The sequence below is a fragment of the Natator depressus genome, chromosome 27 (assembly GCF_965152275.1).
Source record: "Natator depressus isolate rNatDep1 chromosome 27, rNatDep2.hap1, whole genome shotgun sequence".
Classification (NCBI taxonomy): Eukaryota; Metazoa; Chordata; order Testudines; family Cheloniidae; genus Natator; species Natator depressus.
Genome location: NC_134260.1, coordinates 2578235 through 2605623, shown reverse-complemented (window position 1 = coordinate 2605623; position 27389 = coordinate 2578235). Strand labels below are relative to the sequence as shown.

Below are 27389 nucleotides of genomic sequence, written 5' to 3'. Positions count from 1 at the left end.
GAGATTTATCCAACCAGCACGAAAGCAGTGCTTGCTTTAGCTTTATTTCTCGACTCAGGCTGCTGCTATTAGCATATGAATTCAGTAGCCCCACGCAATGCAGACACTCCAGCGGGAGATTGCTCACTCCCGTATCAGAGCGCAGAGCGAGGGTTCTATGCAAACGACACACAACACACCTGCTCCCTGGCGCGCCTCAGGCCACCTCCTATCTGGGCCCCCCACACACCCCAGGCCTTCCAGGAACAGCCCAGGGCAGCCAATTCCTGCAGCTCTGGGGACTCTGTGTCTGGTTTGACCCTGCCCCTCCCTGTGGCTGGATTAGGGTCTGGGCTCTGGAAACAGAGGTTCTGAGGCCAAAGGTCCCTGCTCCATAAATGACGAATGAGTTGGGGCAGGGCTCTATTTTGGGGGCCCATGTGGAGACACTTTGAAGGGTTCTGGTTTTAAGAAATGCTGGGCACTCACCTCTGAAAATCCCCCAGATCCCCAAAACCTGAGCTGCCCAGAATCTCTGATCTCTTCTGAACAGGTTGGCACCCGGCTGGGAGAGTCACTCCAGGGCCCAGCACGGCTGCTGCAGGTGCCTTGCAGGGCCACGTCAGTGCCACCATCCCCTCAATGCTTTGGGACGCTCTTGTGGAGACTCTACAAGGAGAGTGTTGTCTAGTGGGTAGGGCACAGGCGTGGGAGCTAGGATAGCCAGGGGCTAGGCTGGCTCTGCCACTGCCTTGCTGGGTGAGCTTGGGCACGTCACACCTCTCTCTGCCTCAGCTGGCACAGCTGCACGTACGGGATGATAATACGCCCCTGCCTCTGGGGAGCTGCAAGGTTGCGTGGATCCATGGTGATAACCTGCACTCAGAGCCTGCGAGCAGTGGAGCTAGCGGAGGGGCAGATGAATGGCACTAACTGCTCCTGGAAGCAGCCATTAGATCTTCGCTCCTAAACCAACCATGCACAAGGGAAATGGGGCGGAGGGCTCCTAGCACCGGGATGCAGCTAGATACGGCAGCCCTGGGTCAGGAGCGGCAGGCCCAGTCTAGCAGGCTGAGCACTGGGGAGGTCATTCTGAGCAGCTCTTTGATGAGTTATGACCGTCCTGCCCTGCGGGGTGGCCGGCTCACATTGGCTTGGCTGGGAACTATGTGTATAGCGGAGGCCCGCAGGTTGAGGGCAGTGGAGCAGGGCTGACCTTTCCGCCCCACGCACGGCTGCGCTCGCACTCGCAGGATTCGCTGCCCATGTGTGATGGCTGGCAGGGTCTTTGCCAGGCAGTCCCAGCTGACTGGGCTCCTATGGGACACAGAATATGTAAACTCTGGGCCTGCTGCCGCCCCCCCTCCCACTGCCCATCTCCGCGTGAGGCTGCAGGGTGGCAGGCACGGGGGGCAGTGTTGGCACGTAGATCACAGGCAGAGCATGGCCCATAGGGGGCTGCAGCGCAGCTGGGGCTGGAGTGACAATGGAGCCCCCTTCCTCCCCAACGCAGCTATGGTCACTAGGAGCATCTCCTGCCCCTGAACACACAATGGGGCTCCCAGACAGGCCGGCCCCATCCGGCTCCTCTCTCACCCTCCAGTCCCTTTCTCTCCACCCTCTCCATTTTCACATGCATTAGAAATGTCCAACTGGGGGAAGAAGCGCTGGCTGGTTGAGATCAGCCACCTTGCTGGCTCTACACCCATAGTCACATCCCTGCACTGTATTCACCCCAGCTGCAATGCAGCCACCTCTGGGGCAGAAGGTGGCAGCTGTTCACCGGCACACACCACTGTCCAACAGTTCAGGACACACAGAGAACAATCCATAGAGAGAATTCGACATAGAGCCAGATTCTGCCACCCTCCCGAGCAAGGGCAGTACCTCCCTGAGCCAGGCACCCTCTGCTGGCATTGCCCCACAGAGTGAGCGTTTCAGAGCAACCCCGTGGGAAACCGGGAGACAAGGGGCCCCGGTAACAAACCCTTCGCACTGGGAGGGCGCAGGGACCCTCCTGGGCTTTAACTCATGCCGCCAGCCCTTCCTGCCATAGGGCCTGCTCTGTGATGGCTCTGCCCCCTCCCAAACACCAGTGAGCTCCCCTCAGCCTGCCTGGGAGGGAGGAAAATACTCCCCCCCCCACACACAGATGGGGGAGCTAACGGCCTGCTCTGCTCCCAGGGGAGCCAATGGCAGGGAGCGCCTGACCCAGTCCCGAGCCCCTGAGCCCCTGACCTGGCTGGCCTTGGCCCAGGCTGTAGCCAAGCAGGGCACAGTCAGCTCACCAGCTCCCTGGCTCTGCAGTGCCGCTTGGAGGGGCCGTGACAGCGAGGGCTGGACGCTGCCATCGCCAAGCAGGGCAAACCTGCGCCTCACTGCTCGGCAGGGCCCCGCCACTCACGCCCCTCGCAGCTGGCCAGCCCGGGGTCTGGGAACAGGCCTGGATTAAACCACGAAGCTGCCAGGAGGCTGCGGCCCGCAGCCCTCCCCCCATGATGGGTCTGATGTCCTCTGTGCAGCCTGAAGAGGCTTCGTGGCCCCCTGCCAGCAGCAGGGAGCTGTTTCCCTGTGAGGCTCTGTCCCTCCCGTCCCCTCAGCTCCTCTGGCTAATCTGCCTGGTGCTCAGTGAGCAGGAAACATCAGTTCCAAGCCCTCAGCACAAAGGGGGGACATCAGCCAGCCCAGCCCTCCCCCCGTGTCAGGGCTCCTGCCTCCAGTTCCAATCAGCTCTCCACCACATTAGCCCAGCCGCAGCTCCCGGGCCGGCCAGGGCCTTCGGTGCAGCACGGCTGCCTAGTGCCTTTGCCTCCCCCAGGCCCACCGCTGGTGCACTGGGGGGCAGGTGCTGCTGCACCATCCCATTGCAGGGGCCAGGGAGCAGAAACCCTGCTCCTTTGGGCCCAAGCCCATCCCAGGGAGGGCAGCAGTATCTCCCGCCCTGGAAGCCTTTCAGCCTGATCTCCAAGAGGCTGGTGGGGGGCGTGAGGGGCTGTGCTGTAGGAGAGCTGCTCTCCACAACATCACCCCCCCTTGCAACTCCATGGGGGTCTCCCTGGGCCAGATCATGGGCGCTGTCAGCGTTAACCCTGGGCAGACTCACACTCAGGGCCCCTCCTACCTCTCCTGGGGGTGCCTGAGCCTGAGCTGGGGTCAGGGCCTCAGTCATCCTAGGGGCTTTGAGATCTGGGGCAGGCGGTGGGGTGCAGCCAAATCCCACCCCTTGGCTCCAGCAGGCCGTGGAAACTCTGCAGCCCCCGGGCCAGGGATTTGGCCCTTTCTGTGGGCATGAGCTGGCCCTTCCATTGCTTTGCCTTCCCTGTGCAGACGGCCTCCTGCAGAGCCCCCCAAGGGAGCCGGCGTTCATGGGTTTCTGGGTGGGCCCAGCACAGCCCTATCCCTAGGTGAGCTCTGGCAGCCTCAGCAGGGCCTCAAACACCACCAGGCTCTGGAGCAGCTCAGCAGGCCTCTCCCAGAGGGGCGCGACTGCCGCGGACCAAGGCAGACGGGAGACTGGGCAGGGGCAGCGGGAGGGAGAGACGGGGCTCGGAACAGTGTGCAGTGGTTCTAAGGGGCACTGGTTACTCTAGCTCCTCGGTTAGGCTCGTTAGCGCCACTTCCCGGCAAGCGAAACACGCTCCCTCCATGTGGGTCCCTCGCAGCAGCCGAGCCCTCCTGGTTCCACATCAGAGGGGCTGAGTGTCAGGCGGGATCTACGCTGCTAGTGATCTACAGCTACACGCTAGCCGACCCTCGCGCTCCACCCGCCTTAGTCCTTGTGCTCCTGGGTGGATTCCTTGGTCACCTGTGGGCAGACAGAGGGCAAATGTTACCATCATGGCCAGTCACTGCCCCCCTCCACTGGCGGGATTTCCTTGGCTCGGAGCCAGCCGAGGGGCCCCCAACCCCTGGGAGGCCAGGAGGCAAGTCCCTAGCAAGCCCCACTCTCCTGTCGGGGATTTGTCCCTGTGTGGAACCAGGGCTGCACGTGGGTGGGGTGGTGGGTTAGCACGTACACCTCGGGGCTCCCTGAACCCGGGCCCCCCCGCCATGGCACCCGGGGGCTAGTGGCAGTGCAGAATCGCTGTGCACAGCACTGCCTGCACTAGGTTTACTCCCTGTCTCCCTGGCCTGCCCCCAGAGCCACTGTGTGGGCAGTGCAAAGCTGGTGGAGAGGCCCCTGCGCTGGTGAACTCCATCAGTGGGGTCCTTCCACCAGCCCCATGGTCCATCTGTACCTGCTACGCCACAGACCAAGGGTGGGTCTGGCCTGTGGGGCTTGAAAATTCCTCCTGTCCTGCAGCGAGGCTCACTGAGTGTCTGGGAAGCAAAGCGCAGCCCCAGGCTGCCGGGTGTGGCATTGTAGGGCTCCAAGACACCGGCTCTGTGGGGCCTGTGTGGGGCAGTTATCTGGCAAGCTGGAATGTGCCAGTGTCCTACAGGGTAGAGTGGACTCACTGTAACCAGAGACAGTTCACACCCCCAGCAGGCGCCCCCCGGACGTACTCTCTCTGCCCCAACGTCTCCTGGTATGGAGCAGGAGAGAGGCAGCCAGTCTCACTGTTAGCGCAGAGGAGTCCGGACCCCTGGGTTCTTTTCCCCGCACGGTCACTGGAAGCCGGCACCCCACTCTAGCTGTGCGGATAATGCTAGTGACCCCCTGGCAGGGCTCAGTCCACCCGGGTTAGCAAAGTGCTTGGCTGGAGACCCTGGGATGCCAGAGGCTTGGAAAGGGTGTTACCGTTCCCACTGCAGCTGCCTGCACCTGACTCGGGTGTGTTTCTTCTGAGCCAGCCTGCTGCTCCCCACCCCAGCGCTCCTGTGGGCTGACACAGCTTGCTGGGACTTGCAGTCCTCAGTGTGCCCAGGCACCGAGGGAGCATGTGGGCTGCTCACACCCTGAGGCTGGGTCACTAACATGCCAGCTTTGCCCCTCCATGCCAGGTGTCAGGAAGGGTCATGGCCCAGCCTGGGACCTCTGAGAGCCAGCATTCAGAGTCACGGACATCAGTGGGGAAAGCCACATGGTGCCAGCTGGAGCCAGTGAGCACAAGCCAGGAGCAGTGCAGTGCTCCGCCCAGCGGAGGGGACTCCTTGTAACGGCAGCAAAAGAGCCTTCACGGGAGGGCGGTCACTCCTGGCAGGTGCATGGCGCCTGGGGGGAACCTCCCCCTCATCACGGACCAGCAGAGTTGACTGGCCAGGCCAGGACTCCACATGCCTGGCTCCCAGTTCCCTCCCCTGCCTCCTGCAGAGCGTGAGTCACCCCCAGAGCTGTGTCAAAGCGGAGCTCAGATGGTGCATTCTTTGCTCTGTGGCGGCACGGCAGTTTTTATGTGTGACCTGATCAAACTGTCTCTTGCAGGGCTTCCCCGGGGCGATCTAAAATGCCCTGTATCAGAGGAGTAGCCCTCTCAGTCTGTATCCACAAACACAGCGAGGAGAAGTGGGGTTTTTACCCACGAAAGCTTATGCCCAAATAAAGCTGTTAGTCTTTAAGGTGCCACCGTTGTTAAAATGCCCTGCAGAGGCTGTGTTGAGTTTTGCCTGATCCTCTAGTATAACCTCACCAAAAGCTTGTCTTTTCAGCCCCTGTCCCCTTTGTTCCCAGGGTGTGAATACTCCAGGAGAGATAGCCCCTGCCCCAAGGTTTACAGTCTAAACAAGAGAGACCAGAGGGGAGGGGATATCTTTTACTGGACCAGCTTCTGCCGGGGGGAAGGGACAAGCTTTTGAGTGACACGGAGCTCTTCTCCCGTGTGGGGCAGGAAGCCAAATGCAAACTGGGCTGGATTGTTAAGCAGAAGGGGTACCTGGAGTTGGAAGGTGTCACTTGAAATGAAGTGGGTGTAACACACACACCTCTTGGGTGTGGTGTTCTGTCCCATCTAGTGGCAGTTAGAGAGAGATTAATGAGCCTGCTACAGCTTTAGCTAAGGGCCATGTGGCTTTTAGCTCACGCAGTGAGCAGTGGTTCTCAAACTTTTGTACTGGTGACTCCTTTTACACAGCAAGCCTCCGGGTGCGACCCCCCCCCCTTATGAATTAAAAACACTTTAAAAATATTTAACACTATTATAAATGCTGGAGGTGAAGTGGGGTTTGGGGTGGAGGCTGACAGCTCGCGACCCCCCACGTAGTAACCTCATGACCCCCTGAGGGGTTACGACTCCCAGTTTGAGAACCCCTGCAGTAGAGGCTCATGCACTAAGCTTCAGAGGTCCCTGGTTCGATCCCGACGAGTGGGGTCTGTTGGGGTTACATGGACAGTTGTGGGTTAGATTGTTATGCATAAAGGGTTTGAAGTGGGTGTGACGCTGGCAAGCCAGGTGCCAGCTCATGCCAAGGCCCAGGGCCTCACTGTACACTGACAAATGCAGAGCTGGAAACCAGTCTGGCTCGGCTGTGGGTCAACAGAGTTAAAACAGGGTTCAGTGTTATAAGGATGTGTTTCCTGTTTAGACTTCATGGAATGCTTGTAGGATGCTGCGTGTATGAATCCTGCTTATAATAGCTGCATCCCCTGGTACAAAGCGATATCGAGTGTTTGCACCGCAAACCTCTGTGATTGTGTAACAGGAAAAAGAATGAATTAAGGGGAAGTAACCGTCCTGCACACTAGGGGGCCCATTGAAGGCAAATGAGGCTTTGTGCAGCATCAAAGGCCAGACACCTTGCTGGCTGCACTCCTCACTCCCTCCAGGAAGGGGAGGCCTGCGCATGAACTCATCCCACCAGCTTGGCATCTGGGGTGAAAGGGATACAAAGGAGAAACTGGGTTGCTTTTTATGTCTGGTCGCAGAAGGGCAAAGATTCCTAAGCATGAGCAAGAGATCCCCATGCTGTTTGGCATGGGTCAGCCCCAAAAGACATAGAGAGCCGCTTACTGTGGAGGCTTATATTAAATCAAAGACTGGAACTCATTTGTGTGTGTATGTTTGTGTTTTAACCTTGTAAATAATTCTCATTTCTTAGTTAATACATATTTAGCCAGGATTGGCTACAGGAGTTGTCTCTGGTTTGAGATCTGAATACAATTGACCTGGGGTAAGTGACTGATCCTTTGGGACTGGGAATAGCCTGAATATTGCTGTGATTTTTGGTGTAATGTGACCATCTATTGCATTGTCCAGCTTGCCTGGGTGGCCAGATAGACTGGAATGCCCAAGGGGACTGTCTGAGTCCACGGTCAGCCTGTTATAGTACTTTAGGAGGTCACTCTCATTACTGGGTTGGTGAAATCTAATTATGGAACATACCACCTGATTGGGGTCTCTGCCCTGCTTTTTGACAGCCTGCCCTGAGGCTGGCACGCATGGCTGTGAGCTGCTCCAGACAGTGAGCAAGTAAAGGTAGCAGGCAGTGTGGTGTGTTATGAATTGTTGTAATGAGCCATAAAGTGTCCCTGTTAAGTCCATGTTTTTTGGTGTCTAGCAGAGTTATGAATTTAAGTTCCCAGGCTCATCAATTTGTAACACCACACTGCCTGCTACCCTTAATTACCCACTTCAACCCCTTTATGCATAATAATCTAACCTAGAACTGCCTGCTTCATTTCAAGCCACTGCCTCCAACATGCCTTAACGCTTCTGCTTAACAAGCCATCCCCATTCGTGTTTAGCTGGGATGCTCAAAGTACCTTTCCCAGACCTGAAGAAGAGCTCCGTGTGGCTCGAAAGCTTGTCTCTCTCCCCAACAGAAGTTGGACCAATAAAAGATATTCCCTTCCCCACCTTGTCTTTCTCATATCTTGGGACTGACCTGGCTACATCAGCACTACAAACAGTCTAAGGACAGAGGACAGACGAAAGGTGGGAGAAGGGAAGGATCATTCACCCAAGTTACAGATGGGGAACGGAGGCTCAGATTCATTAAAAGCCTTGCCCAGCATCACACAGTCTGGGGCGGAGGTGGGACTTGAGCCAAGATCTCCAGAGTCCCACGTGGTGCCGTAACCACACAGTGGAAACGGCTGGAAATCAGAATTTCTATTCAGCTGGAAATTCTGATTTTCAGAGACTAATGAGTTCAGAGTCAGAACAAAGAGCCGACATTTCCTGTGCCACACAAACTCCAAAACACAGGGCATTTTGGGACCATCAAGTCATTGCATTCTGATAATGTTAAAACGTGGCCCTTTGATAAGGCGAAAACATGTTGTTCTTACTCGATAGTTCTGATTCATTTTGTTTAGACTTTGATATTACATTAAATATTAAATACAATAAATAGTGACTAGTAAACATAATATAACATTAAATCAATGCTTTAACATAACACACAAGTCCAAGTGAAATGCCTCGAAACACATCAGAATGAAATGGCTTTACCATATCCAAACGCTTCAGTGTTATAAAAACGCCACACTATCGATCTGGTCGAAAAGAAACGAGAAAGCCCAAACATTCATTTCAACTTTCTTCTATCAAAAATGGCACCAGAATTGACACTGAGGCCTCGTCTACACTACGAAGTTTTGTTGGCAAAAGTTATGCTGCTTGAATTAAAACCGCTGTTGCGTGTCACACTGGCTCCTTGTGCCGGCAGAGTGCATCCATGCTAGCAGCTCTTGCATCGACACAGTGCCCGGTGGTAGCTATCCCACCACGCAACTGGCCGCAGGGTGCTTTGGGAAGGGTTTGCAGTGCCTCATGGGGCAGATACAACATCACATGATGCAGGTTTCTTAATCCCATCCGATTGTCAGCCGGTGGGGGGAGAGAGAGGACGGGGTGGGTCTGGGGTGGGGAGACAGCAGGCTGACCAGCCTATCCTGAGAAGGGGGAAGGGGACACCCCCCACATCAGCTCCCGGCTCTGCTTGGCACAGCAGTCTCTCCCGAAGCAGCCCGCTCTGCCTGCCTGTCTACGGTTCCCTCCAAGTTCTCCCACAGCCGGGAGCAGCATCCTGAGCAGCTCTGTGAGCTCTCCGTGCTGAGGAATGTCAAGGCAGCATGGCCGTCCCCTGCCCCCCGCCCACCCCGTGCTCCCCGCTGCAGCAGTCTGCCTGCCCCTGTGTTCCTAGGGCAGGGCAGAGCAGGAGCCTTCCAGCTAATGATTTGCTCTTTGTTCCCCAAAGGGAGCAGCACGCTCAGCTGTCAGACACTTCCCGGGAGCTTTGAAAGGGGAGGGCGCATGCCTGCCTCAAACCAGTGAGCAGCGCGGCCACGGCGGGCATTGTGGGATACTGGCAGAACCCAGTTCTGTCGACAAAGCAAACAGCAGAGTCGACACTGACGCTTGTGCCTCTCCTTGAGGTGGTTTTATTTTGTCAACAAAACAGCAGAGTTTTGCCGCCAAAAGTCGCTTTGCAGCGTGTACACCTCCCCTGTAGTGTAGACAAGGCCTGATTTCGATGACACCGCATTGCCCAACAGAACCGGTTCCACTGAATTGTCTTGCCCAGCATTCCCGCACAGCAGGACGTCCTTCCCCAGCGCCTGGCCTGCCATACACCCCAGCCTTGCTGGACACCTCACCAAACACACAAGGGGGGTCACTGACTCGGCAGGCAGTCGACTAGTGGTGAGATCCACCAAGAGAACAACCCCCCTGCTTCTCCCCAGGAGAAAGCTGCCCCCGCTAGGCCGTTACAGCTGTACAGCTCAGCAAGTGAGGCACATGCCCATCACCCCCCAGGACCAGGCCCATTCAAGGCCCATTACTTTGAAGCCCCAGACAACGGGGAACTGCAGCATGGCAAGGTCAGGTGGTCTCCAGCAGGCAGGGGAGGGGTGGGGATGGATGGTGGGGCAGGGGCAGGGGGGACCATCTCCTACCTCTGCATCTCTGGTCTCCACAGTTTTGACCACGATGTTCCTCTTCAGGTGAGCCTCAGACACTGACTTGGTATCCAGGCTGGTCTCTGCGGAGAAGAGCAAATGTGGTCGTTGTCTCCACTCTGAGAAAGCCCAACCAAGCAAAACAAGGCAGAACGAAGCACCTAGGGCCACACAGGCTGCCAGGTCGGGCTAGCTCTGGGCCTGAGCTGAGATTCCCTGCACATAGCACAGGAGCCATGAAACCTGTCCCCGCGACAGCTAACAGCCCTTCCACATTCACAGGGCTCCAAGATCTGTTAGCAAAGGGCTCTGTGCTCCCCTCCCTGACTCACACCGGGAGGGGAGCGGCCCACACAGCAAGTGGACCTACAAGCCCACGCAGTACCCTGCATAGGTGCTGGAACGAGGGGTGCTGCAGCACCCCCTGGCTTAAAGTAGTTTCCATCATATCCAGGGTTTACAATTTGGTTCAATGGCTCTCAGCACCCCCACTGTACACATTGTCCCATCACCTCTGGTACCTGTGGACTATCTGGGGCTGTCCCCTGGCATGCACCTGGCTGGGCTGCCCCTGACATGATACTGTTTGTTCAGATGGGTCTGTGGAGTTCGTGGGCTGGGTACTGCGATGGCACTGCACCCTAGCCCCCTCTCTGTGGGGACTGCCCCGGGATGGGAGCAGCCGCGTATTATGGCCTAGGCTGACAGGGCCTAGGCCTACGGCGGCAAATTTGCAGGGGTGGCAAATTTATAACAGCCACAGGCGTCAACTTTACCCAGCACCGGTAGGGGCTTGCGCCCCCCGGCCCCGACCCCACCCCAACTCCGCCCCTTCCCCGCCCCCATTCCAACCCCTTCCCCAAATCCCCAGCCCTGCCTCCTCCCCCGGGCGCGCTGCGCTTCCCCTCCTTCCCAGGCTTGCTGCGCAAAAGCACCGGAAGGGAGAGAGGGGGAGAAGTGGAGCGGCGGTGCGCTCAGGGGAGGAGGCGGAGCGGAGGTGAGCTGGGGGGGCCGTGGGGAGCTGCCAGTGGGTTCAAATGAATTTGTAAAAAAACTAAAACAAGTTCATATGGGGCAATTATTTCAGGGCCTAGGGGTGGCAAAATCATTAATCCGCCACTGAGTGGGACAGTCACCATGGGTCTGCCCTGTCTGAATTCCTACTTGGAAAGTTACATGGCCCGGGGTGAGGCACCGCTGCTCCGAATCTCCACCTCCTCCTGCCCCCCAACACACCCCAAAGCTCTGGGTTCCCTGGGGCTCCCCCATCCCACATTGCAGGGTCCCCCGGCACAGCAGAGCAGGCTGCAGTCAGAGAGAAGTGGCTTCAGGGACACTCTCAGGGCTCCTGCACCTGTTACAGGGTCCCCATGTCACCGAGCTGGGTCCCAAAGGAGGCCACGGCGCAGGCTTCCCTTCACCTGTACCTCCTGGAGTCTGGCCTGGCTGGAGACAGGGAGCATCAGTGTGCTGGATGAACTGGCCCAGATCAGACCAGTGGGGCCCCAAGCCCGGAAACCTGCCTCCCACTGGTGCCAGTGACAATTCTCAGACTTTGCAGGCCACTGAAATCCCCAGGCTCTGGCAGGTGGTATGGTTATCCCTGTTTGGCACACCGTGGGGAAGGGTCGCCCAAGGTCACGTAGCAGGTTAGTGAGAGGAGCAGAGCCAGGTCTCCTGGCTCCCTGTCCATTGAACTGTGCTACCAGCCCTGATGCGTCAGAGGAAGATGGGGAAAAACCCACAGTGCAGCTGGCCAGTTGCACAACTCTGTGCATTATGGAGACGTTCCCCACAGTGATCAGCTTATGCCCTGAAGCATGAGATTTGATGGCCCCCATCTTAGTGCCTCTAGCTGCTATCACATTACCCAGCCCTTCCTCCAGTCCTGGCCCAGAGTCAGAGCCTGTGCGTGGCGGGGGCAGTACCATGGGAAAGTGATTCCACACCCAGACGTGAAGGCGTGATGTAGCCATGACCACCCATCCCATCCCTCCTCCCTTGGGGCGCGCAGCGTCCTGACCTCGGATCTGCAGGTTGGAGAAGGTCTGCACGGGGATCGTGATCCTGCAGAAACAAGGCAATCGGAGAAGCACAGGTGTGAGACGGGCCACACAAGAGGCATTTCCCAGGCAAGGCTGCCTCTGACTGAGTCGGAGAAGGCAGGCCTTTGCTGGGAAACCCACGTGACAGGTCCAGCTCATCAGGGAGCTCGAGAACAGCCAGGTGACTATAGGGTTGCCAACCCTCCAGGAGTGTCCAGGAATTAAAGATTAATCTTTAATTAAATATTATGTCCTGTGATGAAACCTCCAGGAATCGATCCAACCAAAATCGGCAGCCCGTGGTGACAACAGGCCCATTCCCACCACGTACCTAACCCAGCCATATACCCTCAGCGTCTGGCTGTCTAGACGCTTCTGCTTGCAATGATGCTGTTGAGGTCAATGGGTTGCAGGGGGACAATTGAAAGTCATTCGTTTCCAACAGCATATGGAAGAGATGGGCCCATGCTGCCAGGCTTGGATCCGGTCCTAGCTTTCCTCCAAAGGTTAGGAGAGTTTGGATCCAGAGTTTTGGTTCAGGCCCTTCTCTAAGTGACAGAGCATGAGACCCTAGCCACTCAATCTAACGGTGGCCTGGAGCACCTGTTAGCTAAAACAAGGGGTGCTGGGTTGGCAGCCCTGGGCACTGGTGTCCCTCTGGGTATCCACGGAAAAGGTTCCTCAGAGTCCCCCTGAAAGAATGAATTCCCCTTCCTCATCCTGCAATTTGTCTGCAGGAGGCTCACCTGCTTTCCTCTCCCTCCAGGAGCTTGCGATAGGTGGTAATCTCAATGTCCAAGGCCAGCTTGACGTTGAGCAGGTCCTGGTATTCCTGGAGGTGCCGAGCCATCTCCTGCTTGAGGTTCCGGATGTCCTCCTCCAGCTGGATGACGGTGTCCTGGTAACTGGCTGTCTCCGTGGCATAGCGGTCCTCCATCTCCCGCAGCTGCCTCTCCAGGGATTCATTCTGGGAGGGGCGGGGGTGAAGGGCTGTTACTGATCTGCCTTCCGCTGTCTGCCCCCAGGGATCATGTCAGAGTTGGTGACATGGCACCAGGAGGCCAGGGTCACGTGATCCTAACAGGGATCATCACGCTCCAGGACTGCTACAGAGAGGCCAGTGTGGGCTGCCCCACTGGAGCAGGTAGTCCAGTCCCCCACCTGCCTGCACCAGACCAGACCACTTCGCTTCAGCTGCTACCCTTCCTCCTCGCCCCATGGGAGCAGACCCCATCCCCTAGCCCCTGCGGGAGCAGACCCCATCCCCTAGCCCCGTCTCCTGTCTCTGTCCTACGGGAGCAGACCCCAGGCCCCAGCCCCGTCTCCTGTCTCTGTCCTATGGGAGCAGACCCCATCCCCTAGCCCCATCTCCTGTCTCTGTCCTATGGGAGGAGACCCCATCCCCTAGCCCCATCTCCTGTCTCTGCTCTATGGGAGCAGACCCCATCCCCCAGCCCCGTCTCCTGTCTCTGCCCTACGGGAGCAGACCCCAGGCCCCAGCCCCATCTCCTGTCTCTGCCCTATGGGAAGAGACCCCAGGCCCCAGCCCCATCTCCTGTCTCTGCTCTATGGGAGCAGATGCCAGGCCCCAGCCCCGTCTCCTGTCTCTGCCCTACGGGAGCAGACCCCAGGCCCCAGCCCCATCTCCTGTCTCTGCTCTATGGGAGCAGATGCCAGGCCCCAGCCCCGTCTCCTGTCTCTGCTCTATGGGAGCAGATGCCTGGCCCATCTTGTCTGACCGCCTTCGTCTTTGCACATTACAGGAACACAAGGGAGCACAGCATTGTTTGATATCTGTTGAGTCCTTATTTCCCAGCTTGGCATGTTTGATTCTGAGCTGAGGTTTATTTGACAAGGTTAATTGGAGATGAGGGGAATTTGGAGCCCAAAGCAGGGCTCAGTGATGCGGTGATGTTCATTGGGAGGCCTGTGCTAATGGAGGGCACCCAAGGGCCCATGCGCTATCTCACTGCTGCCTGCCCCTGCCCCCAGCACCCACACCTACCATTCCCCGCAGGGACTCCAGGTCGCAGGTGAGTGCCTGGAGCTGGCGCCGGTACTCATTGGCTTCTTGCTTGGCCAGGCGCAAGGCTTCAATGTTCCGAGCTGCCGCATCCGTCAGGTCTGCAAACTGAGGAAGAGGAGTTAGTGCACCTGGCCCGGAGAGGTAGGGATGTCCCTCCCCAGGGAGAGCGCTCAGCAGGGGCTTGGTGCCCCGGGGAACAGGAAACTGGGAGAGAACAGGGTAAGATGACGATGGTGATACCAGCTGATTGAACAAAGCACTGCAGTGCCTGGAGCAGGGGCTTGGTAGCCAGGATGCCTGGGTTCTAGTCCCTGCACTGACAAGTGGTTAGAGCTCAGGAGTCAGGGCTCCTGGTCTATATTTCCATCCTGCCACTAACTGGCTGTGTGACCTTAGGAAAGTCTCTTAACTGCTGTTTTTGATCTTCCCCCATGTGTCAAAGGGGGAGAATAATCCCCCGCCACTCCTAGGATGCGGGGGGTACAACTAGTGAAGAGCTTTGAGATCCTGGTGTGAAAGGTGCTAGTCAAAGACAAACATCTAAGTATTATTATTCCCACAGCCTTCATGAAGCCAGGAGACACTGCAGGGGAATGTCCCATGAACCAGCCCTTCCAACCTGTCTGGTAACTCCCCTGGGTGGCATATAGCACATGGGGCATCATGCAGGGGAGAGCCGCAGTCCAGTGCCAGTCAGTAAGAGACAGAAACTGCATGTGCAACCCACAGGGTGCTTCACTGGCAGCCCCAGTCTGAGGGCCTGTCTCAGGCCCCCTTACCTTGGACTTGTACCACTCCTCGGTCTCGTGCATGTTGCTGGAGGCCATGGATTCGTACTGAATGCGGATCTCCCGCAGCGCAGCCGTCAGGTCCGGTTTTGACATGTCCATCTCAATGTGGACCTGCTGCTGCGCCAGCTGCTCCTGCAGCTCTCTCAGCTCCTGCAAAGATACAAGCGAGGCGGGTGGGCGGCACGGAGACAGGGCTGTGCCACACCGGTGCCGCTGGGGGACAGGCAGCAGAGCCGCGCGCCGGGCACAGGACTGAACATGCCACGGTGGCCACTGCGGATCCCGGCGTGGCGGGGATAGCCCGCTAGCTCCCAAGGGATGGAAAGGTCTGACCGTGTGGGAGATTGGGTCAGCCACATCCCTTCTGCAGCGCCCACTGCTGGCCACTCTGTGGTCTGACATTCCATTGCTGTGGCTGCTACTGAAGACCTGCATCCATCCGTCCTTCTCTGGGTCTCTGGACAAGCTGGTGGAAATTACCAGTCCGTGCCTGGGTTTACGGGAAGGGACTCCCATAACTCACACACCCAAAGGCTGACAGAAAAGGGTGGAGTTGACAGGACAGCAGAAGAAGGTGTAGGCCTTCCTCATGTGACTGTGGGGTGTAAATTACACCGGCTAAGATCCCCCGACACCCCTTCACAGATGCAAAATTTACACATCACCCTTTGAGTTTGGGCCAAAGATTTCTCCCTCCTTGTCACTACTGGCTGGCAGGAATAATGGGCCAGGTGATGGGAACCCAGCACGCAGGTGCACAATGGAACCCAAGGGAGGGCCTGGGGGAGAGGTGAAACCCCCCAAAGGAGAATGACGAGCCATTCGCACTGTAAGGTCCCTGCCTCTCTGGATAGCTGGGCCCAGGCTGCAGTGCGTGGCAAGGCAAGGACAGAGGTCATAAGAACATAAGAACTTAAGGACAGCCATACTGGGTCAGACCAAAGGTCCATCCAGCCCAGTATCCTGTCTACCGACAGTGGCCAGTGCCAGGTGCCCCAGAGGGAGTGAACCTAACAGGTAATGATCCAGTGATCTCTCTCCTGCCATCCATCTCCACCCTCTGACAAACAGAGGCTAGGGACACCATTCCTTACCCTTCCTGGCTAATAGCCATTAATGGACTTAACCTCCACGAATTTATCCAGTTCTCTTTTAAGCCCTGTTATAGTCCTCGCCTTCACAACCTCCTCAGGCAAGGAGTTCCACAGGTTGACTGTGCGCTGAGTGAAGAAGAACTTCCTTTTATTTGTTTTAAACCTGCTGCCCGTTAATTTCATTTGGTGGCCCCTAGTTCTTGTGTTATGAGAAGGAGTAAATAACACTTCCTTATTTACTTTCTCCACACCAGTCATGAGTTTATAGACCTCTATCATATCCCCCCTTTAGTCTCCTCTTTTCCAAGCTAAAAAGTCCTGGCCTCTTTAATCTCTCCTAATGTGGGACCCGTTCCAAACCCTTAATCATTTTAGTTGCCCTTTTCTGAACCTTTTCTAATGCCAGTATATCTTTTTTGAGATGAGGGGACCACATCTGTACGCAGTATTCAAGATGTGGGCGTACCATGGATTTATATAAGGGCAATAAGATATTCTCCATCTTATTCTCTATCCCTTTTGTAATGATTCCTAACATCCCATTTGCTTTTTTGCCTGCCGCTGCACACTGCATGGACGTCTTCAGAGAACTGTCCACGATGACTCCAAGATCTTTCTCCTGATTAGTTGTAGCTAAATTAGCCCCCATCATCGGCCCTCTCTCTCTGCCATCCCATCCCCAGCCAGGCACCCTATGGGCTAGGAGGGTGGGTCATGCACGATACCTCCTCATGGACTTTCCTCAGGAAGTTGATCTCCTCCTGCAGGGACTCGACTTTCCGCTCCAGGTCCAGGCGCACGAGTGCAGCATTGTCAACATCCTGCCATGTGGGCGAGAGCAGGGGAGGCGAAGTCACAGCGCCTGCCAGAAGCACACCGCACGTGCCGCTCCGAGTGCGCTGGTCTGAGGACCCGGCCTGACACCAGGGCCAGCCATGCTTTTGGGCACAATGGGTTAGGGGCTGAGCCGCTCTTGTGGGCTCAGTTACCTGGGCCAACCAAGGGCTCAGCCTGCTTCCTGGGCCTGTTCAGCAGCTGAGTCATGGAGAAGAGTTTGCTCTTCATCTGTCCGTTTGCATCTTCCCTGCTATAAAACGTGGGGTAAAATCACCCCTTGCACCCAGTTCACTGGCCTGGGACTCCCAGTCATCCCTCCCTCCCTCCCAGCCACTGCCTCCTTCTCTGGAGGTCCATCAACGGAGAGGGCCAAATGCTTTGTCCTGGCAACACTCTCACTGGAGCAATACCCCAGCTGCCTAGACCGCGCAGCCCAGAGCCCGGGGCCGCCAGCCCCAAAGGGGCAGGGCTGGCCCTCACACCCAGGCAGGCTGAAGACACAGCTGTATGCATCGAGCAGGACTCAGAGTCTTTCTAGCAGGCAGCCGTGCGCCCAGTGCGCTACATGGCACAGGCCTAAACTTCGACCCCGGCCTCCAAATGGCAGCACATTGCACCACTACCCACACTCACACACTGTGTGCGTGTGTATGTGAGGGAACAGGGTGGGTGTTGGTGTCAGGGGGATCAGGATGAGTGTGAGATGTTGGGTCCATGTGAGAGGGATTGTGGTGAGTGTGAAACATTGTGATGGTGTGATGGGGATTGGGATGAGTGTGAGACATTAATAGAATCATAGAATCTCAGGGTTGGAAAGGATCTCAGGAGTCATCTAGTCAAACCCCCTGCTCAAAGCAGGACCAATCCCCAACTAAATCATTGTGTTGATGTGATGGGAATCGGGGTGAGTGTGAGATGTATCCATGTGAGAGGGATCAGGGTGAGTGTGAGACGTGTCCGTGTGAGAGGGATCGGGGTGAGTGTGAGACAGGTCGGTGTGAGGGGGATCCGGGTGAGTGTGAGACATTGTGTCCGTGTGAGGGGGATCGGGGTGAGTGTGAGACGTTGTGTCCGTGTGAGAGAGATCATGGTGAGTATGAGATGTGTCCGTGTGAGGAGGATCGGGATGAGTGTGAGACATTGTGTCCGTGTGAGGGGGATCAGAGTCACAGAGTTGAAGGCAGCAGGGACCCCCAGCTCACCGAGTCTGACCTCCTGTGTAGCCCGGGGCATCAGCCCCACCCAGCACCCGCACACTGAACCCAACTGAAATGAGCCCAAAGGGTCACAGCCCTTAGGACACTGAACTATGCCGCGGGGCAAGGGGTGCCAGGCCCTCGCAATGGCAGGGGAATGAAGTGAGAGACACCCAGATAATCCTGGCCAGTGACCCGCCCCCCCATGCTGCAGGGGAAGGCGAAACCCCTAAGCTCACCACCAACCTGACCTGGGGGGGAATTCCTGCCCCACCCCACATTCGGTGCTCGGTTAGACCCTGAGCTTGTGAGCTAGACCCACCAGCCAAGGACCTGAGAGAGAAAATGCCCAGGGCCACCTCAGAGCCCTGGTGCTCCCCATCCTGAGGCTTCAGAGGAGGGAGGCAAAAAACAACAACACAGAATACTTTGGGGGAAACCAAAGCCCTTCCTGACCCCTGCAGGTGAGCGGCCAAAACCCTGACTCCTGAGTCATAGGAAGAAAATGGGAAGGGACCCCAGAACTGCTGAGCTCTGCCCCCACCATCACAAGCAACCCTGTCACCCAGCCACACACCCCAATGTGTCCACTCTCATCAAACTCATTCCATTGTTTACCCCCTACAGCTATTGGGAGGCTGTTTCAAAACCTCCGTGGTTAGAAGCCTCCCTCTAGCATCCAGCCTGAGTGTGTTCATGGCCAAGTTATCCCATGTGTGTGGGGACCAGGAGTGTGAGGGGCCATGTCTGTGTACAGGGACTGTCTGTGCACGGGGACTACCTGTGTGTGGGGATTGGAGTGAATGTGAGACATTGTGTCTGTGTGGGGGGGATTAGGCACGTGGGGGGTTGTGTTTGTGTGATGGGGATTAGGGGTTAGTGGGGTCATGTCAGCATGGTGGGGATTTGGGGTGTGTGGGGACTGTGCCCTATAGGCCCACTGAGAAAGATCACATCCAGTACTGCCAACCTCAAGAGACCATCAAGGTTTGAGAGACCATCAAATCATGGTTTTCAGTCTCTCTTTTGCCCTTTTAAGTTCCCCTCTGTTCCACTGCCCATGTGTGTGTGAGAATTGCAGTCTGAAAAGTCTTGTAACGCCCACAGACACATGGCTCTCCCTGGCTACTCCGGGGACACACCACTTGTTCTCTCCTCACCCCCGGGACAGGGGCCTACCGTCCACTGCCTATTACTGGCTTGACTCTCCCCGTCCTGGTTTATATCCTTTTAGAACAGAAGGGCTGGATGGTAAATAGGGATGTAATTCAATAGTGCAAAGGGCAAGTTCGTGCACTTAGGGTCTAAGAAGAACTTCTGCTATAAACTGCATGCTAATCAGTTGGAAGCAACCAAGGAGAAAGACCCGAGTGTGTGGGTCGATCACAGGATGGCCACCAATGGGATGCAGCCCTGGAAAAGGCAAATGAGACCCTAGGCTGTCTCAGGCGAGGTATTTCCAGGAGAGAGAGAGCAGTGTTAATGCCATGGTACAAGGCACCAGGGAGACCTCATCTGGAACGCTGTGTGCAAGTCTGGTCTCCCACATTCAAGAAAGGGGGTGCTGTGAAGGACTGCTAGGCTGGTCAGGGGTATGGAGCTGGACACATTCATGGGTACATTATATGACAGGATAGCTTGTGATCGTAGGGGGCAGGGCTTGGCAAGTCTGGGGGTCCTTTCTGGTTTGCTGTATGTTCCTAAAATCCCATGCTTCCGAGCTTCAGCTGCTCACCTGCAGGGGTCAGGAAGGGATTCCCCCCCAGTGTATTCTGTTCCCCCCCTTCCTCTGCAGCATCAGGAGTAGCCACAGCTGGAGATGGGACACAGGCCGGGGTCTGAGGCGGCACTGGCTGGTCCTTGCTCACAGTTCACGTGGTCCAATTGGTGCTGCAGTGGCTCAGGGAAATGTCTGGTCCTCCAGTCTCCTCCCAGCCCGCACCACCAGGACTCTGGCAGGGGGTCTCCCATTGGGAGGGGATTGGGTGCCCCGCTATGGTCAGTGCAGTGGCACACTCCCCCCCAGGGCGGGGTGGGGAGGGCGACTCACCGCTGCACACGCAGCGCACTGACCGCAGTGAGGCCACGGCCAGGGGCTCCTCCCCGAGTCAGGAGGCCAGGGCATGCGGCTCACTTGACCAGTCTCGGGTGGGCCCTGCCTGGCTCAGCTCTGAAGTTCAAGTGAGAGCTGAGCTAGTCTCGTCTTTCACTCCGTTCTATCATCTCCTGACCCTGACATCCCTCAGTGGCTAACCCCAGCCGCAGGGTCTGAGGCTAGACTCTGGAATGACGGCTCCGGACGTGGCCTGCAGAGGTGCCCCGGCCTCAAAACTGGCATCTTGCCCTCAGCGTTGAAATGGTTGGGTCCCCTGGGCAGGAATTTCCTCCCAGGTCAGAGTGCCAGGGCCATGGGGTGTTTTGCCCTCCTCGGCAGTGTGGGGGGCCGGTCACTGGCCCAGATTAGCTGGGTGTATCTCACGTAACCCTTTCCCTGCCCTTGCAGGGGCCGCGAGCACTGGTGACCCTCGGCCCCACCTCATCTCTCCCCGACGCCGGGCTGCCCGTCTACCCGCGTCCCACCCTCTCCCTGTTCCCCTGCCACAGCGGCCTGGGCTTGTCAAGCCAGGGCTCTGGGGTTCAGTGCTCTGGTGTCCAGCTTGAGGGGCCTGACCCCACAAGGAGCTGAGGGCCCCCGGCTTGCAGGGCGGGGCCTGGTGGGCCGCAAGCAGCGCACGCCTCACCTGTCTGTAGGAAGACAAATTGTTTTCGGCTTCAAGCCGTAGATTAGTCTCTTCCTGTAACCTGAAACAAGAAGCAAACAGGTAGTTGGCAGGATTTTATATAATTATCGGCTTTTCTGAGCTAAATCCAAACAAACAAACCCTCAAGGTCAAAACAACCAGGGAGCGAGCAGAGCCCTTATAATTCCCTTTCATTGATGTACGTCCACACACTCCCGCTCCTCTTCACAGACACGCACACCCAACCCTCCTCTGTCACACACGCGCACCCCGCTGAGTATCCTTCTTCACACAGACACCCACACCCGACCCTCCTCTGTCACACACACACACACACACCCCACCGAGTATCCTTCTTCACACAGACACCCACACCCGACCCTCCTCTGTCACACACACGCACCCCACCGAGTATCCTTCTTCACACAGACACCCACACCCGACCTTCCTCTGTCACACACACACGCACCCCACCGAGTATCCCTCTTCACACAGACACCCACACCCGACCCTCCTCTGTCACACACACACGCACCCCACCGAGTATCCTTCTTCACACAGACACCCACACCCGACCCTCCTCTGTCACACACGCGCACCCCACCGAGTATCCTTCTTCACACAGACACCCACACCCGACCCTCCTCTGTCACACACACACACACACACCCCACCGAGTATCCTTCTTCACACAGACACCCACACCCGACCCTCCTCTGTCACACACACGCACCCCGCTGAGTATCCTTCTTCACACAGACACCCACACCCGACCCTCCTCTGTCACACACGCGCACCCCACCGAGTATCCTTCTTCACACAGACACCCACACCCGACCCTCCTCTGTCACACACGCGCACCCTACCGAGTATCCCTCTTCACACAGACACCCACACCCGACCCTCCTCTGTCACACACACACACACACCCCCCACCGAGTATCCTTCTTCACACAGACACCCACACCCGACCCTCCTCTGTCACACACACACACGCACCCCACCGAGTATCCTTCTTCACACAGACACCCACACCCGACCCTCCTCTGTCACACACACACACACGCACCCCACCGAGTATCCCTCTTCACACAGACACCCACACCCGACCCTCCTCTGTCACACACACACACACACGCACCCCACCGAGTATCCCTCTTCATACAGACACCCACACCCGACCCTCCTCAGTCGCAAACACATACACACAGTCCCCCTCAGACATACACCCACCCCAATCCTCCTCTGTTGCACACACATACACACAGTCCCGCTCTTCACACAGACTCCCACACCCAATCCTTACCTGTCACACCCATATACACAGTCCACCTCAGAGAGACACCCACACCTGACCCTTCTCTGTCACACACACAGTCCCACTCTTCACACAGACACCCACACCCGATCCTCCTCTATCGCACACACATACACACAGCCCCCACTTTACACAGACTCCCACACATGATCCTGCTCTGTCGCACACAAAAACACTCAGTCCCCTTCACACAGACACCCACACACAATCATCCTCTGTCGCACACACATACACACAGTCCCCTTCTTCACACAGACACTCACACCTGACCCTTCTCGGTCACACACATACACACAGTCCCCCTCACACAGACACCCACACACGATCCTCCTCTATCACTCACACCTGGCCCACCTCTGTCACACACACATACACACACACCCGACCCTCCTCTCTTGCACGCATGCACACACACACACATGTACTGTCACGCACACACAATCCTCCTCTATGGCACACACATACACACAATCCCATCACACAGAAAAACACAACCGACTCACACACACATATACAGTTCCCCTCTTCACACAGACAGCCACACCCGATCCTCCTCTGTTGCACACACTTACACCCAGTCCCCCTCACACAGACACCCACATTGATCCTCCTCTGTCGGACACACACACACACACACACAGACACACACAGAGTCCCCCTCACACAGACACCCACAAACCATCTTCCTCTATCACACACATACTCCTCTGTCACACACACATACATGTACACCCAACTCTCCTCTCTTGCACACATACACACACACACACACACATGATCCTCCTCTATTGCACATATATACACACAGTCCCCTCACCCAGACACACACACCCAACCCTCCTCTGTCTCACACACATACACACAGTCCCCTGCACACAGACACCCACACCCAACTATCCTCTCTTGCACACACATACACACAGTGCCCCTCTTTACACAGACATCCTCACCCGACCATTCTCTCTTGCACACATGTACACACTGTCCCCTTCTTCACACAGACACCAACACCCAATCCTCCTCTGTCATTTTCACATACAGACAGTCCCACCTCTTCACACAGACACTCACACCCTATCTTCCTCCATCGCACACACATACACACAGTCGCTCTCACACAGACAGCCACACCCGACCGTCCTCTGTCAAACACATACACACAGTCACCCTCACACTTACACGCACTCCCGACACTCTCTCTTGCACACACATATACACAATCCTCCTCTTCATGGAGACACCCACACCCGACCCTTCTCTGTCACACACACATACATAGGCACCCCTCGCACAGACACGCACACCTGATCCTCCTCTCTCGCACACATGTACACACAGTCCCCCTCACACAGACAGCCATGCTCCCCCCAATGTACACACACTCCTCCTCAGCCAGAGAGCCCATTCCCCTCTCACTGTCACCAGCACAGACACCCCATCCCCTCTCACATGCACACCCCATCATCTTCCCACCCTCACTAACACCCACTGATACCCACCCAGATCCCCCCTCCAGCCATGTTCACTCCCACGCTGGTGCAGTGCAGGCAGTGGCAGGGAACAACTCCCTCATAGCTCCCTGCCAGGAGCTGTCACCCTGCTTTATGGCTAAGAGTGGAACCAGGAGCCTTGAGGTGCAGGGCTCCATATTGCCAGTCCCCTGAGCCACTCAGTCCCTAGTCGCTTCTCTTGCCTGGGCTCGTTTTCCCTGCCTCTGACAGGGGGATATTGTTCATACACTGCCCACGGTGGAGAGTGTGTAGGGTGACCAGATGTCCCGATTTTATCAGGACAGTCCTGATTTTGGGTCTTTTTCTTATATAGGCTCCTATTACCCCCAACCCTCTGTCCTGATTTTTCACACTTGCTGTCTGGTCACCCTAAGCGTGTGTGAGGTTGGATGAGCTGGTATTGTGCAGATCGTGGAGACAGGCAAAGGTCTTATTGTCAAGTGTACCAGGACTTCGTTCCTTTGATCCCTGCTCCATGTGATCTGCGACAGGGCGTCCCCAAAGGTCATCGTCTGAATGCGTCCCAGTCTTCTGGGTAGCAAATTCTGCCAAACACAAGATCTTTTGGAGACAGAAACATTGCTTGCCCTCCAATCTCTGTCCGGCTCTTGGATTATAGGTGGGATGTGTGTGTGTGGAGTGTTCAGCTTCCTAGGGATCTAAACTGGGAGGAGTGGTAGATACGCTGGAGGGCAGGGATAGGATACAGAGGGCCCTAGACAAATTAGAGGATTGGGCCAAAAGAAATCTGATGAGGTTCAACAAGGACAAGTGCAGAGTCCTGCACTTAGGATGGAAGAATCCAATGCACCGCTACAGACTAGGGACCGAATGGCTAGGCAGCAGTTCTGCAGAAAAGGACCTAGGGGTTACAGTGGACAAGAAGCTGGATACGAGTCAACAGTGTGCCCTTGTTGCCAAGAAGGCCAATGGCATTTGGGGCTGTATAAGTAGGGGCATAGCCAGCAGATCGAGGGACGTGATCGTTCCCCTCTATTCGACATTGGTGAGGCCTCATCTGGAGTACTGTGTCCAGTTTTGGGCCCCACACTACAAGAAGGATGTGGAAAAATTGGAAAGAGTCCAGCGGAGGGCAACAAAAATGATTAGGGGTCTGGAACACATGACTTATGAGGAGAGGATGAGGGAACTGGGATTGTTTAGTCTGCAGAAGAGAAGAATGAGGGGGGATTTGATAGCAGCTTTCAACTACCTGAAAGGGGGTTCCAAAGAGGATGGATCTAGACTGTTCTCAGTGGTAGCAGATGACACAACAAGGAGTAATGGTCTCAAGTTGCAGTGGGGGAGGTTTAGGTTGGATATTAGGAAAAACTTTTTCACTAGGAGGGTGGTGAAGCACTGGAATGGGTTACCTAGGGAGGTGGTGGAATCTCCTTCCTTAGAAGTTTTTAAGGTCAGACTTGACAAAGTCCTGGCTGGGATGATTTAGTTGGGCATTGGTGCTGCTTTGAGCAGGGGGTTGGACTAGATGACCTCCTGAGGTCCCTTGCAACCCTGATATTCTATGATTCTATGATCTCGCCCCTTGCCTTTTTAACTGCTGGTTTTATCCCCTACATCTGCCATTGTCCTCAGCCCAGTGTTGTCGTAACTAGTGAGTGTTTTACTATGCTAGAGGCCCAGCATTCCCCGTGCTGCAGAGATGCAGAGTAAGAGATGGTCCCCGCCCAGACAACTCACATTCGGAAGAGACAAGAGGAGGGCGGGGAGAAAGGAAGGAGCCTTATCCTCACCTTGCACATGAGGAGCTGAGATCCAGAGAGATTCAGGGCCAGATTTTCAAGGGCTCAGCAGACACAACTGGGGCCAGATTTTCTAAAGAGCTGAACTCAACACAAGCTGAACTCTCTGAAAATCCAGCCCCAGTTGTGGGTGCTTGCCAAAGTCACACAGAGAGCCTCTCGCTGCCCCACCCCCATGCTTCGCTCAGTGACAGCTGGGTGGGGAATGCTGTCCCAGACCAGGAGAGTTTTACATAGATCAATATTTTTCCCATCCTGAGTCGGATACAAAAGTAGAAATGTGAAAACTTTTCATGACCCAATCATCTGAGAAACTTTTCAGATGGCGTCAACTGAAACTCTTCAGTTTGATCAGTTTGTTACATTTTTAACCTTTTAAAAGCATATATTATGTAAAACTTTTAAACCCAAAGTCATTGCTAGTAGAAAAGTGAAACTTTTCCTTTTGAAAATGTCAAAATGGGACGTTTCAACAATTTCAAACCATTTCGAATCCGGAGATTCATCCAAACTGCCCCTTCCCAGGAAGTTCTGCTTCAATGGATCAGCATTTTCTGATGAACCACGCTTTCACTGGAAACCTCCCGACGAGCTCTTGCCAGCAGCAATAATCCTGTGCCCTTCTTCAGCACAGACATAAACTAACCCTGTTTCTAACTCCCTGTGGTGCTAAGACACTATTATTACCCCCTTCGACACAGAGAAGTAAACACCTTGCCCTGGTCAATGGTGAGGACCCAGGAGTTATGACTCCAAGACCCTTCTACCAACTACTAGACCAGGGGATAGAATTTAGGAGTCTAGGTTTTCCATATGCTAACTGCTAGACCACGCTCCTCTTCCAGGGCTGGAGCTAGGGCACTGATTCCATTGCACTAACCATTAGATAACACTTCCTCTAGAAAGCAACAGACGGTTGGTGTAGAACCAGCAAAATACAAGAGCAAACCTCTATCTGAGGCTGGTAAACATTCGCCTCCTTCTGCTGCCCTCCCCGTACCTTCAGTCAGATCGAGGAGCAGCCTGGCTCCCAGGGCAAGGTCTTTTCGGCTGAGTCTCAGCCCAGAGCACATTGTGCCAGGAATGTTGCACATTTCTGAACATCGGCTCAGCAAGAGAAGTGCCACAGCCCCGATTGAGTCAGGGTGACCAGGTCCCTCTGCAGTACACGTTCCCAGCTGGGGCCTGGGCCAGCTGCCATCCCTGAGATCCAGCTGTTTGTGCGTGCATGTGTGTGTTTTGTGCAGGTTTGGGCAGGTACACAGGGGTTTGTGTGTAGCTGCTCACCTAGCTAGAGGTGTGTGGTTTACGAGCGCGCAGGTTTACAGGCGCAGACATTTGGGTGCGGATTTTTGTACATTGAAAACTGGAGGCCGCTCTGCAGCTGTGGAATAACCTTCACTCTTCCCACCCGCAGAGCCCTTCCAGGGACCAGTGCATCACCCCCATTGTGCAGCTGGGGCACAGCGCGAGGACGTGACTTGCCAGCAGGGGCGCGGCAGAGCTGGGAACCAGGAATTCTAGCACCCAGCCCCGGGCACTAGCACTGCACCTCCCTGCCTTCGCAGCCACACACAGATTCCCCACCAGCTTTAAAGGGCAGCTACTCGGCCTTAGTGACTGCTCTCTCTCTGGGTGTAACCTGTCCATGCCACTCTCCTTGGCTAGGTGACCTGCTCTGGCTGCGTAGCCACCAGACGCTACTGTGGCTGCTCTCCAGCCCTGCGCCTAGCAAAGGAGGCTCCTTACTTTTGCCGGAGGCCGTTGACGTCGTCCAGCAGGTTGTCCCTCTCGATCTCCAGCCTGGTCTTGGCATTAGACAGCTGGTCCACCTGCCGGCGGAGCTCTCGCAGCTCCTCATGATAGATGTCGCCCAGCTTGGTGGGCTCCTTGTCTCTGATCTGGTTGAGCTCTGCCACCAGCACCTTGTTCTGCTGCTCCAGGAAGCGCACCTTCTCGATGTAGCTGGCGAAGCGGTCGTTCAGCTCCATCATCTCCACCTTCTCGTTGGTGCGTGTCTCCTTGAACTCGGTGTTGAGGGCGTCGGCCAGGGAGAAATCTGCCTTGTCCTGGGAGAACCTGGGGCTGGCACGGATGCTCAGGCTCGAGGTCCTCTTCTTGGTCATGGAGACTCTGGTGCTGGGGCTGGGGGACAGGAGCCAGAAGAGGGGTGAGGATCTCAGGGGCTGGTGGACAGCGGTGGCTTGGGGGCCAAACCGCCGCCGATAAGAGGACTGTCGCTGGCTCTCCATGCTCAGGCTCATCCTGCAGGCTGTGCCGAGTCCCGAGTGCAGCCCTTGGATGGAA

The 27389-nt window shown here is 56.1% G+C and overlaps 1 protein-coding gene across 1 annotated transcript; it reads right to left on the bottom strand.

Moving 5' to 3' along the window:
- Window positions 1-27389, bottom strand: GFAP (glial fibrillary acidic protein). Its single transcript, XM_074941038.1, has 9 exons — window positions 26832-27389; window positions 20491-20551; window positions 16442-16537; window positions 14611-14772; window positions 13811-13936; window positions 12552-12772; window positions 11784-11827; window positions 9758-9843; window positions 1-3784 (listed from the first exon to the last, which is right to left on the bottom strand). The coding sequence occupies exons 1-9, from the start codon at window positions 27344-27346 to the stop codon at window positions 3749-3751; spliced, it is 1347 nt and encodes a 448-aa protein (XP_074797139.1). The 5' UTR covers window positions 27347-27389; the 3' UTR covers window positions 1-3748.

Excerpts from the sequence above, each read along its gene's own strand:
- GFAP (XM_074941038.1), bottom strand. The coding sequence starts at position 27,346 with ATGAGCCTGAGCATGGAGAGCCAGCGACAGTCCTCTTATCGGCGGCGG. Across the intron at positions 13,937-14,610 it reads AGGAGTGGTACAAGTCCAAG|TTTGCAGACCTGACGGATGC; the intron begins GTAAGGGGGCCT and ends CCTCTTCCTCAG. Across the intron at positions 12,773-13,810 it reads TGGAGTCCCTGCGGGGAATG|AATGAATCCCTGGAGAGGCA; the intron begins GTAGGTGTGGGT and ends CGCCCCTCCCAG.